This window comes from Amphibalanus amphitrite, unplaced genomic scaffold (genome assembly GCF_019059575.1).
Source record: "Amphibalanus amphitrite isolate SeventyFive unplaced genomic scaffold, NRLGWU_Aamphi_draft 001485F_arrow, whole genome shotgun sequence".
Lineage (NCBI taxonomy): Eukaryota > Metazoa > Arthropoda > Thecostraca > Balanomorpha > Balanidae > Amphibalanus > Amphibalanus amphitrite.
This window is the reverse complement of record NW_024882978.1, coordinates 137,342-150,130: the sequence shown is the minus strand read 5'-3', so window position 1 is coordinate 150,130 and position 12,789 is coordinate 137,342. Positions and strand designations below refer to the sequence as shown.

Sequence of the window (12,789 nt, the reverse complement as noted above, 5' to 3'; positions counted from 1 at the left end):
CCTCTGGTGACCCCAATATTGCTCTAAGATGAAAATGACCGAAATACTTCCAAACGTACCTACGCATAAGAGCTATCGACTGCTTTTTACCGCGTCTTTCTAGCCCTCTTAGTTTTTGAGTTAGAGGTTGGTGGTAACATATGCCCCCCCCCCCCCCCCACACTAGGGCGAAGCTGGCTGCGACCGCCACTGGGGCGCGGGATAATATGCAGAGCTAAAAGTAGGTTCTGGCGCAGAAGATAACGTCTGCCTTTTGTCAATCAAAAATATCGTCCAAAGTAGAGGTATGCGTCGACAAAATGTGATTTTGAAAGGATATAAAACCTTAGGGGGGGGGGGGGGCTCGCATCGACCCCCCATGCCAGGGCGAGGATTAATCATTTCAATTATTTCCTGACGTGTCGTCTATCCCCGTAGAGTTATAAACATATGCAGATACGAGCTGCGAGTCTGGGAAATAGGATACAGGCAGAAATAATTTTGATAAAGCATCGTCTGTGAAATAAATGTGCGACAACTGCAGTTTTCTCAGAAATTCAGACAGCAATTCTCGTGCTGTGTTCAAAGTGACGTTAACAGTGAGGGTCGAACTGAAAAAAAACGAACAATAATCGCTATATTTGATAATCGCTGAAATGACAGCAGCCGAAAATGGTTCGCTCAAGTGACATGGGCCTGACGATGCCTATATAATACGATACCTAAGATCCCATGGCACTCACCCATCCTTTCCCGTGGCATTCTGCACAGCTGAGGCTGCCCTGGCCCTTGCACCGATGACAGTCCTTGGCCGAGGCGGTGTGAGGTACTTCCATGACCTTCACCTCGTCATGGAACAACTGGGCTGGAACACATTGGACATGGTAAGTGAGCAGGTTCGTAAGTAAATGGTAAGTCCTCCAATATCGTATGGAAGAAATGGGAGAGTGTACATAAATATGTGTACATTCAAAAGTGTACAAATGTATACATTCAATAGTATATTCAAAAGAAGTTGTTCAATCACTGCAACAACGCATGTCAATGATAGGCGGTCAAGAATCGTCATACGGAACGATTGTATCACTCAAATTTCAACGAATTCCAATTGCAAAAACTTTCAGTTGTATACTCAGGCAGCTTTTGCCAAATTGTCAGGGACCTCAGATTTGTTTTAAAATAGAAAAACACAATTCTAACGAATAGTATTTTAACTATTGACAACGAACCTTCTTCGGTTATCGATGGAAAAACAATTCTAACGGATAGTGCTCGTCTTTTCAAACAGCCTGCGGTTATGTCCTTAAATGCAAATTGAGCAAAACAAAGCGGTTAACTTTATGTATAATTGGTTGCATGTGATGGGCGTGTGCGCCCGGTCTGGTGGCTCACCGGGCTCGGCAGGCACGCTCCACGGCTCGGGCGCCTCTCCGCAGCTGGGGCTGTCCACCCGCCGCCAGAGTACGGCACGAACGTCCACGACGTCTCACGCTTCTCGGTGAACGTCTGCAGCTCGTACTGAAACCGGCGCCGACGGCGGGCGCGTCACTGTGCGCCACTGAGGTCGGCCGGGCGCCAGCCGCCCAGCCGGGTGTGGGGAGAGGCGATTTCTGAACTAAATCAGCTATGAAGTTTTAACTTGTTTCGATGCATTAATTAACGAAGTCCTGAGATGCGTTAAGTGGATTATAACTGCAAGGCAATTGTAACTTTAACGGTTATCATCAAACACATGCACTTGCAATGCATTACGCTGCTGTAATGGTAAGCTTAATTTATCGCAGACCACTTATTAATTTTAACTCATTCTTATCTGCACGGATAAGTATAATTACGAGTATACGATCCTAAATTTAAGGAAAATGTGCTTAGAATGACGGCAATCAGTAACGCAGAAAGCAAATCAAACTATTTCCGACATGCAATCATTTAAATGAGTTTTGTAACATATGGGTACATTTGTTTAACACGCGCAGTGGAAGGGTTGCGAGTACTACGCCCAGTGGAAGGGGGGGGGGGCGGATGTCGCCCCCCCTAAGATCTCAGCTCCCAGTGGAGCTAGAAGGACGAAATTTGGAGGGTAGGTGGGGGCCATGGGGAACTCTGTTGTGTGTGAATTTCATGACCCTAGGTCAATATCTTCAAGGTCAAATGAGGTCAAATGTGGTCAAATCTGCCATATTAGCGACTTTTTTGCGTTTACACGCCGATAACTCAAAAAGTTACCGGCCGATTTTTTTAAATCTTTCACTATACGAAAGACAAAACATTTGTGAGTATGTATGGTGAATTTCTAGATAATCCAACAATAAATATGGCAGTTAGAAGCCTGCTAAGGGTAAGATGTCGCCGGCTGAAGCGGCATCGGCCGACGCGGGAAACGCGGCAATCACAATTTTGTGTTTACACACTCATAACTCAAGTTGTTACCGGCCGATTTTCAAAATTCTTTAACCATATGATTGCCTGTACATTTCTCAGTCTTCTCACTGAATTTGACGCGAATCTAATTTAATCAGCGGTAAGGAGCGCGATGTAAAGACGGAACCGTCCCGCCCCGGCACAGTCTACAATTCAGGCGGCGCGTAACGGCTAGCGCCGGCCGCCGCGCTGCCGCGCCGCCGCGGCGGCAGGATGTTTGACTTTACACCGCTATTACTAGAAAAGTTGTGAACCGATTTTCTTACTTCTTGTACGAGAAGATCCGCAATTCAATTCTGGACAGGTAGCCAAAATTTCACATTGATATTATGCTTGCGGCGCGAGTTATTGGCGAAAAACAGGAGGGTGGGCGAAATCCGCCCCCCCTTCCACTGCGCGTGTTAAAAATGCTGGGTGTGAATAACAGCCAGCGAGACTCCTGCCAACAAGCAACACAGCCAACATTAACTGCAGTCGTTGCATGCGACATAGAATGTGTGCTAACTGCTAGGAAATTAGTTGTTATTGTTACTGTGTCCGCTACATCAGGAAAACACAAACACTGAGACAAAGCTTTTTAATGTGGCCTGGCCTGGCACACAGACTCCATGCCGATGCGTGTTTCAGGAGGGGACGCCGCGCCGCCGCGCTGTATGTCGCTCTCACGTGGTGGGCCGAGCTGTAGTTGATTTTGGCGATGTTCATGTGTCGCGCCGCGCCGCGGCCGTAGCAGCAGTGGTCGGTCACGTGACAGCAGCGCGGCGCGCGCCTGCTGCTCGCTCAGCTCGCCGCCCACGTGCACCGGGTCACGTGGTGGCGGCCCGCTCGGCTCCGACCAGGTGGCCTCGGGCGGCGGCGGCGGCACGCACACTGGCCGGCACACAGCGGGCGTCACACACACAGCCGACCCAAACACCAAACGGCGGCGGCACGCACACTGGCCGGCACACAGCGGGTGTCACATACACAGCCGACCAGTCAGCCGACCCAAACACCAAACGGCGGCCGGTCAGGCTCTATCCACTGGGCTCGTAGTCGCACTGCTCTTACGGTACCAGGGTCTTACTTGATTTGTCTACATGAAGTTGAGATCAGCTTTTTATCAGAAAGATCAGTTTTTCAGATGCAGGTAACGTCCGCTCTTGGCGGGGCCGCGTTCAGAGAGCGCATCTCGGGAACGAGAACAAAACGTTGCCAACTTAACCCTAGAACGCCTAGGGGGGGGGGGTTGTATCAACCCCCCCCCCTGAGGTTTTTTCGAAGTGCACGCTAAACGGCTTGTTGTAGCGGGCTGAAATTTTCAATACCCTCTGGGGCAACCTTTGCGCATCTTTTGCCGAAAAAAAATTGATCGGGTCATGTCAGGTCACGGAGTTATGACGTCATAAGAGGTACAGCCTCCGGCCGGATTTTCACAAACTGAGTGCCAACGCCCGAGGTTTCCTGCCGGTGGTACGGACATCGGTTGATGGATCGTGATGAAACTTCCCATGCATGTTGGGGCAAGTATTGGCTATCATATGGTATAAGAAATTTGACCGGGTCAGGTCAGGTCACGGAGCTATGACGTCACAAGAGGAACAGCGTCCGGTACTATTTTTGAAAAGCGCCCGAACCACTATTTTGCTAATTCTTGTCACCTCAATGGGAATATGCAGCAATATTAGCTTCTATAGGGAGCAATGGACCTCCCAAATCCAAAAATACAATCAGATTTCAAAAATTTAAATTTTGATTTTTCGAATTTCTGCCGCCGACTGTGACCTTGCCGACTTCCGGCGCTCCCAACGCGCCATTTTTAGAGCTAGGGAAACGAAATACATACCAAACGATAGAGAATTGATCAAGGAACACGATAGTGAAGGTTTCAAGTCGATATCTCCCACCGTTTTGCCGCAATCGCCGCCGAAAGTTGAAAAAAAAGTCTATTTTTCCGAAAATTTGACCTTTGACCGGTCAAAAGTAGGTCAAATGTTGACCTAGGACCAAAAAATTACCACCAATCGCGAGATCTCGTTGAGAGCAATCCGTTGGTTTTTTCCGCTAAGCTCTACGACCTTCCGTTTCGAAACGCCAGGGGGGGTCGTAACAACCCCCCCCCCCTGGTCGTTCGTGTTATGAGAAATGGCCTGGTCGTGCGAGGGTTAAACGTTGTTCATTGAGAGAGTAACTAAATGTCAGAATAGTTGCGCACAACGGGTCTAGCGACACAACATGTAATGCACACGCACATGTGCATGTGTTTTCCACTAGTCATACACATAAGAAGGAAAAGGAATAAGAAATGGCATTGGAATACCACTATGAAAATGAGCAGTGAGCACATTGTGTGAGGAACATAAACGTGCGGGATGACGACTACACTGACAGAGCTGCATACAGGGAATACCTCGTATATTCCACGTGATACCTGCAACAAAATAGAGGCTTTAAGTTTACCGCCATCACCTTACTGGCAGGTGCCTTCCATTGACCACTAATCAATGACCATTCCTTTCGTTGCCCGACTGGACAAAGTGCCGATTAATGTCCCAGAGTCTCCTTCATTGCATTAAAACTATATGATCAGAGCAAATTTTAGTCAACGGTCATAAGTCAGGGTTCAAACCATCCTAGAATAACAAAAGCTCGTAAGTTGCAACATAATCCAGCAGCATTCCATGCATCACATATTACAAATAAACTATATTTATCCAGTTTAACTTTATTGGCAGTATAACCCATGAACAACCAATGTCACGTAGCCTGAGTATGTGATATGGCCAATCCACATATTACGCTTGATACGCATGTTCGAAAATAGCAGACTTGTGATGCAAGCTTGCATAAAAATTTGGTCCAAGGATCTGTGACCTTTGGTACCGCCAGATTATCTACAGAGTACAGAGCATGCAGTGGGCCATTACAAATGTCCCTCCCCCCTCATACAAACATTTATCCAAATACTGACATCCAATTAGGTATTCCAATTAAATACATTAAATCATTAACTGTAAATTTGCATTTACTTTTATAATTAGCCCCTAAGTAATTAACATATAAACCTATTGAGCAATATCCCTATTAACTGCAAATGAGCGTGAGTGATGAGACCCTCTGTTACAGCCAGATAGCTTAGTGACGTCCTTATCTCAAACATCTGCGCTGGGATGCCAGAAATGGCAGCCAAGCTCGTATTTTGTCCGCCTCATTAGAAGTGACTCACCAGCGTCGAACCCCAACGACTCATATCCGGGCACGGAGTCGAGAATGTCCAGCGGGGGAGCAGTCGGTACCGGCTCATCCTCCCCGTCAAAATTGGTGTGCGCTGAAACACGTGAAGGATTAAATTGGTCAGTCGTGATCGAGACTGGGAAAAAAGTCACCACGAGGGAACTTGAACTTTTACGTAGTATGGCTTCTTGATCACAGCTAGCTTTTTCACAATTCGACTCCGTAACAGTGAGAAGCACATGATCTAGCAATCACCTTGGAATGTCATCGTAATTATTGCTTTTTCCAACCTAACCAGTATCACCGTCAAATAAATAAAGAATCCACTCCTCCTTCAATCTAGTGCAATGAATATATGGTGCAGTGCCATATTTACTCTACATGCATAACAAAAAATGGACCATGGACCGCACGCGGAAATTGGGGCGCATTTTACTCACTGAACCTACCCTGTTCAGTTCCGCGTTTCCAGAATGATCGCCAAATTGGTGAATGTCGCCGCTCATTGTGAGGCATTACGCGGTAAGCGCTCAAAAAAACAATTTAGAATGCTGCAAAGAGTTGTCAAACTTACTACCTTATTTTAAAAATTGTTAACCTGAGATCTCGAGTTAGACCCCTTTCCCACATTACTCCAGAGTCCAAAAGTCCAAAGGCTGCTGCGCCATGGCCTTTGCTGCGCCATTTCAGACGGCACATTGCATGTTTGTCATGATTAACTTCGTCCCGTGCCTTTTTGGCATAGCCATCTTCTGATTGAAAATGTTACCGCAACACTTCAGGAAAGGACCAACCTGGCACAAACATGGCTCAATGCGAATTGACCGCACGCTTACTTAACCTGAAGTACTTTAATTATGTCTACTAATCTTCCTAAGTCAAATCCGAAAACTGTAACCTTCGTACAACTTCTACAGTCTTTTGGTACCCTCGGCTGTAACTAGATAACTGAAGCTCATCGTTAAGCCAAATCACGTTCCCATGAAATTATCACGCCTCTTGCTCAGTCCGGCGCACAATTTGTACAACTCCCGCGCAATCTGTGTCGGACGTCGGCCGAAAATATCCCGTGCGGACGGAGAGCTCAATGTGCAGAACACGTGCAGGCTCAATGGGCATGCCGTGCACGTTGTGCGCACGCGTGATTACTAAAGCCTAAGCTACACTAGCATGAATTCCGACGTTTTTTCGGTTTCTGCGGGATTTCGGTTCGCGTCGTCAAGTTCGCCTCATAGCGAATGCATTCCGCAAGCTACACTGCCAGTCTGGCGTCCCGTGGAACGAAAACCCGCAAAACCGACGAGTCGGAACCGAAAAAAAGTTCAGAGCTGTGAACTTTTCTTCGGTTTCTGCGGGATTTCGTTTTAGTGATGAATGATTAGAAGTGATTGTTGCTAATAATATTGTGACGATGGAACAGTTTCAAATGTAAATAATGAAAATGGTGTAATTCATGATTAAAGGACAAGATGTGTTTCAAAACTCATCATTCTACTTCAAATAAGATAATTGTAATTAATCTGACAAATGATTATGATCAATAATATATTCTTGTTAGTTATAAAATCTTTAAAACAATTACTTAATTATAATTTGTTAAAACACGATAATATTTAACATGAATAATTGATTAATTTGATCACTTATCCATCACTATGCTATAAACACACCATCCACGCGGCGGCCGTCCGGAACGAAAAAACGCAGAAACCGTAAAAACGCGGAAACCGAAATCACGCAGAAACCGAAAAAAAGCTGATAGTGTAGCCTGAGCTTAAGAGTGTGAGTGAATCATGGAGGACGCAATTGGTGTTGGGGAGCGGCGGCCGTTCGTATCGGCCGCCGGCAGCGTGCGCCGGCGCTGCAGCCTGCAGTCTCGGCCGGCCAGTGACGTAGGTGACGTGGCGGCCGCTGATTGGTCGGCGGCGCCCAGCCCCCCTATATAATGCGGCGCATCGCCGGCGGCGGCAGGCGCTGAGCGGGTTGCTCGGCGAGAGGGGCTCGGGGCTGAGCGGTTGGCTCGCCAAGGGAGCTCAGGGATGAGCTGGCGGAGAGTTGGTCCGGCCTGATGGGCAGTCAGTGTATTAGCGTGTAATGAGCCGATGTACATAGATTAATACATTAGTTAACTGAGCCGTGGTGTTTACCCAGAATGCGTTTCCGAACAACTGGCGCGGTCGGTAGGACGGTTCGTCGGACACTAGCGGGCACGCATTCGTTGGGTTGCACCATTTAAAGTAAATTTTTACTTTATTTTATTTTGAATCGGCTCAGTAGAGTAACGCAACATGGAGAAAGAACTTTATTTTTAGCTAACTTTGAAAATTTCACGGGGGTAAATAATCATCATGGGGTCAGTGGTACCGGCGGTTCCGGGCGAAGACGGTCACGTTCTCGGAGGAGATCGGCAGCGGGGCCTGGTCACCTGCTTCAAGATGGCGCCCTGGACTACTTCGCCTCGCTGTCGGAGGATATTCAAGGCAACCTCCAGCAAACTGTGGCCGCATTGGAAGCCCGTTTCGGCACAGCGAAGAAGGCGATACAGGCGCACGCCGAGCTGGCGAGTATCCGGCAGCAGCCCGGTGAAGCAACGCGCGACTTCGCCGACAGGGTGCGTCAGGTAGGCCAGAGGCGTACCCAGGAGCGGAAGCCGGCGACCCGGCCGTGGCGCGACCGTCGTCAGCCGCTTCGTGTGCGGCCTCCATGAGGAAGAGCTGCAGACGCGGGTGCTTAGAAAAGACCCGTCCAGCCTCACCGAAGCCATGAGGATCGCGGATAAATTCCAGCAGCAGCAGGACGCACTCCGGGTCATGCGTCGGCCCATCGGGGCGAGGTATTGGCGGTCCGGGACCGGGACGCGCCCGACACCGCTCGGCTTGACGCTCTGGAGAGGGTGATTGGAGAGTTGCAGCGCACCCTTCATCGCATTGAGACGATGGAAAGGCGGGACGCGTACCGCACGGGACACGGGACGGGAGCCAGGAACCCCCGGCGAGGGCCACGGAAGGCGAACAGGCGGGGTAACGGGCGCCGCTGTTTCCGTTGTAACAGCCCTGACCACTTGATCCGTGACTGTCCGGCGCGGCGCGCACAGGCAAACGAGCAGGCGGGGCGGTCCTTCCCACGCGCTCATCAGCAGGCGGGCCTGGAGTGGGCGGGAGCGCCCCCGTGGTCCGTCTGAGGAGGCCGGCGGATGGACGCCTTTCTGTCCCGGGTGCAGCCGTGGGGGTCAGCGATGGGCGGGACGCCCGCCTGCCCCGGCGACTACGGCCGTGGGCATGCCTGCCAGCCCGACAATGGGGGGCCCCACTGCGCACGCAGGCCCCTGGCAGCGGGGGGACACACCGGCAGCGGAGTGCGGCCGTGAGTGGCAGCGGAGGGTGGCTGACCCACCTGCTCTCAACGGTACCCCTACGGCAGGGCAGCCCACACAATCGAGGGATTGTAGCGCGACAGGACAGGGCAAGGGTGCCCTCCTACACCGTCGTTCGTGTGCACGATACGGTCAGAGCCGGCGGGCAGCGAGGCTCCGCCCGCATCCCGACCTCAGCTCGGCAAGCTCGGGCATCGCGAGCGATCGGGGGCCTTGAACACTGGCGTGGCAAGGCAGTGCGCACAGGTTTGCGCGCGGGCAGTGGCCCTGGTGACTTGCACCGCTCGGGCCGTCTTCAAGTCAGCAGGACTGGACCGATGGCGACACAGGCCAACCTCAGTGACCCCATGCGGGGGACCCGGTCGAGCCGTCCAGGACGAGCCGTTGCGGGGGCGGGAAGCCCAGCAGCAGCTGCGTCGAGGTCACAGTGACCTCGAATGGGTCGGAGGCGGAGAACGCGAGCCACTGCGAGGGCGGGTCGCGAGTTCCCTAAGTGTGGAACTACAAGTCGATTCTAGGGCTCTGATTGGTGACTTTGGTCGGGGGATGACGCTTATAGCATGACGTCACTCGCGTACTTGGCCGGACCAACGGCGCGGCGCAGGCGCGCCGAGCCAACCCAGAGGCTCTCAAACTCAATTGTACAGATCCCGCGCATTGAATGGCGAAACTTCGGCGAGTTCGCTTGAGTTTGGAAGCCCCTGCCACAGAACTGGAGACGGCCGGATTATTTGCTGGATAGTGGGCAGCGCAGATGGCGATTGACGGTGCCAAAAAGATGATAGGGAAAAAGGGGTTGAGACTTGAGCAGTGAATTATAAGCCTGTTGCATAGCTGAGTGGCAAATTGTAAAATACTTAGGTTTGAAGAGATGCAGTGTAGTTTAGCCGACTCAGGGGCATTCTGCCGAGTTATGTAAGGCGGAAGGGTCGCAACTCGCAAGTCGTTTGTTTACATGATTGCCTGATTAAAATGTAAAGCGTACCTAATGTTTAGTTGATAATACAGCGAGGTTGGGCATCTGCTCAATCCATTTCTTCTCTGCAATAGTGCATTCGCCACTGTAATTCATTGTAAGAGGCACTGGGCTGCGCCGCCTGTTGATTATTCCGAAACCACCAGTGAATTGTCACAGTCACTCACAACAATACGAATCGTTCAGTCGTGTGCTGGGGGTCCGCCAAGTTTGAGTGTGCTGCAGAATGCAGACTGGACCGCCGAGAATATAACACTTCCGTCTCCCTGGGCGAGCGGCGCATTGGAGCCGAAGGAAACTGCTTCTTCAGTTTTTTTTTTTTTGTGGGGAAGATACCCATGTTTGAAAATTATGTTCTGGAATGATGCGATAAGGAAAAGGACGGTTTCTTGAATTGAGGGCTGTGGAGAAGAAGCAGATTTTCTCATTTGCTACCCGATACAACGCGAAAAGACGCAAATGTTGCACATTGGGCTTAATAAGTCTAATAAAAGATAAGGGACTTCGTGAATCATGCCTAACTGACCGCGACCCAGTTATTTGCCACTGCAGGTAGGTACTAGGTAGGTAGATACTCATTTGTAAACAGAGCGTTCCACCAACCCTCGCCAGAAATTCAATCAGCTTATCTTAAAACGTTTGAGTGCACCTAACAACCTTTAAAAATGACGTCCTCCCTTTCAATGGTTCGTTCGAAGACACAAAGCCAGAATCAGCCAAGCAATATCGGAATCCATTGCGCAGTGTGTCGACTGTCGGATGTGCCCATCCACATAGCATAGCACACACTGCTAAATGCAGGTACGCTCACCTACACATTAGGTATTCGAAGGACTTGATAGCTCATACACATGGAAGAAACGCATGAAATGTGATTAATAGCTGCAGCAGAAGTTTGGCGTCCGATGCCTCTTCGCCAAGTTAAGACCATGCCAATCTCGGCCAGTCTGCCGCCGCGCCGGCACTGGCCGTGGTGTGACGTCATCCAGCCGGCTCGGCGCTGGGTAGTTCCACACTTAGGTAACTCGCGGGCGGGTCGCCCAGCATTGGCAGCGCAGGCCAAACTGACCGGCAGACCGTCCTGGCCAGCAGTGAGGTCAGCTTGGCCAGCGAAGCACTTCTGGTGGCGGGCAGACACGCACAGGCCAGCAGCCGTCCAGGAGTCGACGGCGACGCAGGCGACGCCAGTCCGGTGGAGTGGAGCGGCAAGCAGAAGGCGCAAGAAGAAAGGCCCACCCCACCTCCAGGGGCCCCGATGCAGAAGAAGCCGGCCACACGCCCCTTCGAACGCGAAGCTGGTGACGAGCGCGACTGCCGAGCAGCAACTGGAGGGCAGCCAGAGTTCGGCCTGCGGCACAAGGGCCCGTGGGGCCACGGAAGAAAAGAACAAAGAGGGGCCACCTACCGAGTGCGGAACAGCGCCGGTAAAGCCAAGATGTGGCAACACGAATGCCTGAAGACGTATGGTGGACGAACGTGCAGTTTGCCGCGGGAGGTGACCGCCGTATGGTGCGCACGGCACCACCCGGATCGCGGCGCGGGACTCGAACCGCCTCCAGCCGCCCTCAGACCACCGGCGCCGTACCGAATGCGGCACGGGTGGCTCAACCGTCGTCTTGCACGGTACCAGGCGGGAGGCTCGTGAGCTGCGGAGATTGTAGACACCGAAGCGTTCGGTGGACCCGATCATTGTGCGCTCGAGAACGTGTTTAAAGTTTCCTTTGTGTGTGTGTGTACGCGGGTCATGTCGTTGTAGTGATTGTAGTATATGTTTTTGTTAAATGTTGTACATACTTGTAAAATGTGAGTTGCCGTACACCTCTCTTGTGTAGGGGGGGTGTGTGTTGGGGAGCGGCGGCCGTTCGTATCGGCCGCCGGCAGCGTGCGCCGGCGCTGCAGCCTGCAGTCTCGGCCGGCCAGTGACGTAGGTGACGTGGCGGCCGCTGATTGGTCGGCGGGCGCCCAGCCCCCCTATATAATGCGGCGCATCGCCGGCGGCGGCAGGCGCTGAGCGGGTTGCTCGGCGAGAGGGGCTCGGGGCTGAGCGGTTGGCTCGCCAAGGGGAGCTCAGGGATGAGCTGGCGGACAGTTGGTCCGGCCTGATGGGCAGTCAGTGTATTAGCGTGTAATGAGCCGATGTACATAGATTAATACATTAGTTAATTGAGCCGTGGTGTTTACCCAGAATGCGTGTTCCGAACATTGGCCCTGGTCAGGAGCAGAACAATACATGTGTGCCGGCGAAACTGCTGAGGAATACGGAGATGGGATACATTTCCTTCGCTAATTAGGAAATTGCGAGTCAGTTACTGCCGTGAATGTTTCAAACAGAAAACAAACTTGTCAGTTTCAGTCACTGGTGGAATTTCGAGGGTGGTGCCCAATGCACAATGCGCTGACAATTTACAGATACCGTTGCCGAAGTTGCACGTAGCATTCGAGCCAGGTGATTCGAATCGGGCAGAGGAATCTCAATATCGCGGTAGGCGCGGCGGCTGGAAAGAGTTCAATTTTCAATTTTCAAACCCTGCAGGCCGGCAACCCTTCTGCTCCTGCGGCCGTTAGCATGAGATTGCAGACGCATTGCATCCACACCTCAGGGCCAGTGATACAAACAGCTCACAGTCACTGCACAGATTAGAATGAAGTGAAATTGAGGTGCATCACTTAATCTTCTGAACATAGCAATGGGTGTGTGTGAAGGTGCTGACGAAAATCAGTGCGAATTTCGTGCAGGTGGAACATGTTGAATCCATACAGAGAGGACCGTCGGCTTTATTCTCCCAGATGGTATTGCGGTACTTCCAGGTGTGCCTCTTTGCGTCCC

The 12,789-nt window shown here is 51.3% G+C and overlaps 1 protein-coding gene across 3 annotated transcripts; it reads right to left on the bottom strand.

The window, feature by feature from the left end:
- Positions 1–703: 703 nt before the first annotated feature.
- On the bottom strand, positions 704–12,789 carry LOC122373385. Of its 3 annotated transcripts, none has more exons than XM_043351373.1 (5): positions 6,063–6,273; positions 5,606–5,707; positions 3,067–3,270; positions 1,372–1,497; positions 704–844 (listed from the first exon to the last, which is right to left on the bottom strand). In XM_043351373.1, exons 1-4 carry the CDS (start codon positions 6,127–6,129, stop codon positions 1,466–1,468), a joined length of 405 nt encoding a protein of 134 aa, XP_043207308.1. In that variant the 5' UTR covers positions 6,130–6,273; the 3' UTR covers positions 704–844; positions 1,372–1,465. The 3 variants fall into 3 exon arrangements, 2 of the variants coding, with proteins under 2 accessions (XP_043207308.1, XP_043207309.1); XR_006255032.1 differs by lacking the exon at positions 6,063–6,273 and adding an exon at positions 12,721–12,789 and having other exon boundaries at positions 728–844; XM_043351374.1 differs by lacking the exon at positions 6,063–6,273 and adding an exon at positions 5,869–5,923 and having other exon boundaries at positions 728–844.

Bases quoted from the DNA above. Each gene is read 5' to 3' on its own strand.
- LOC122373385 (XM_043351373.1), bottom strand. From the start codon at position 6,129: ATGCCTCACAATGAGCGGCGACATTCACCAATTTGGCGATCATTCTGG. The intron at 5,708-6,062 runs GTAGGTTCAGTG...CACGTGTTTCAG, and splicing joins GAAACGCGGAACTGAACAGG to CGCACACCAATTTTGACGGG. The intron at 1,498-3,066 runs GTGAGAGCGACA...CGCCGGTTTCAG, and splicing joins ACTACAGCTCGGCCCACCAC to TACGAGCTGCAGACGTTCAC.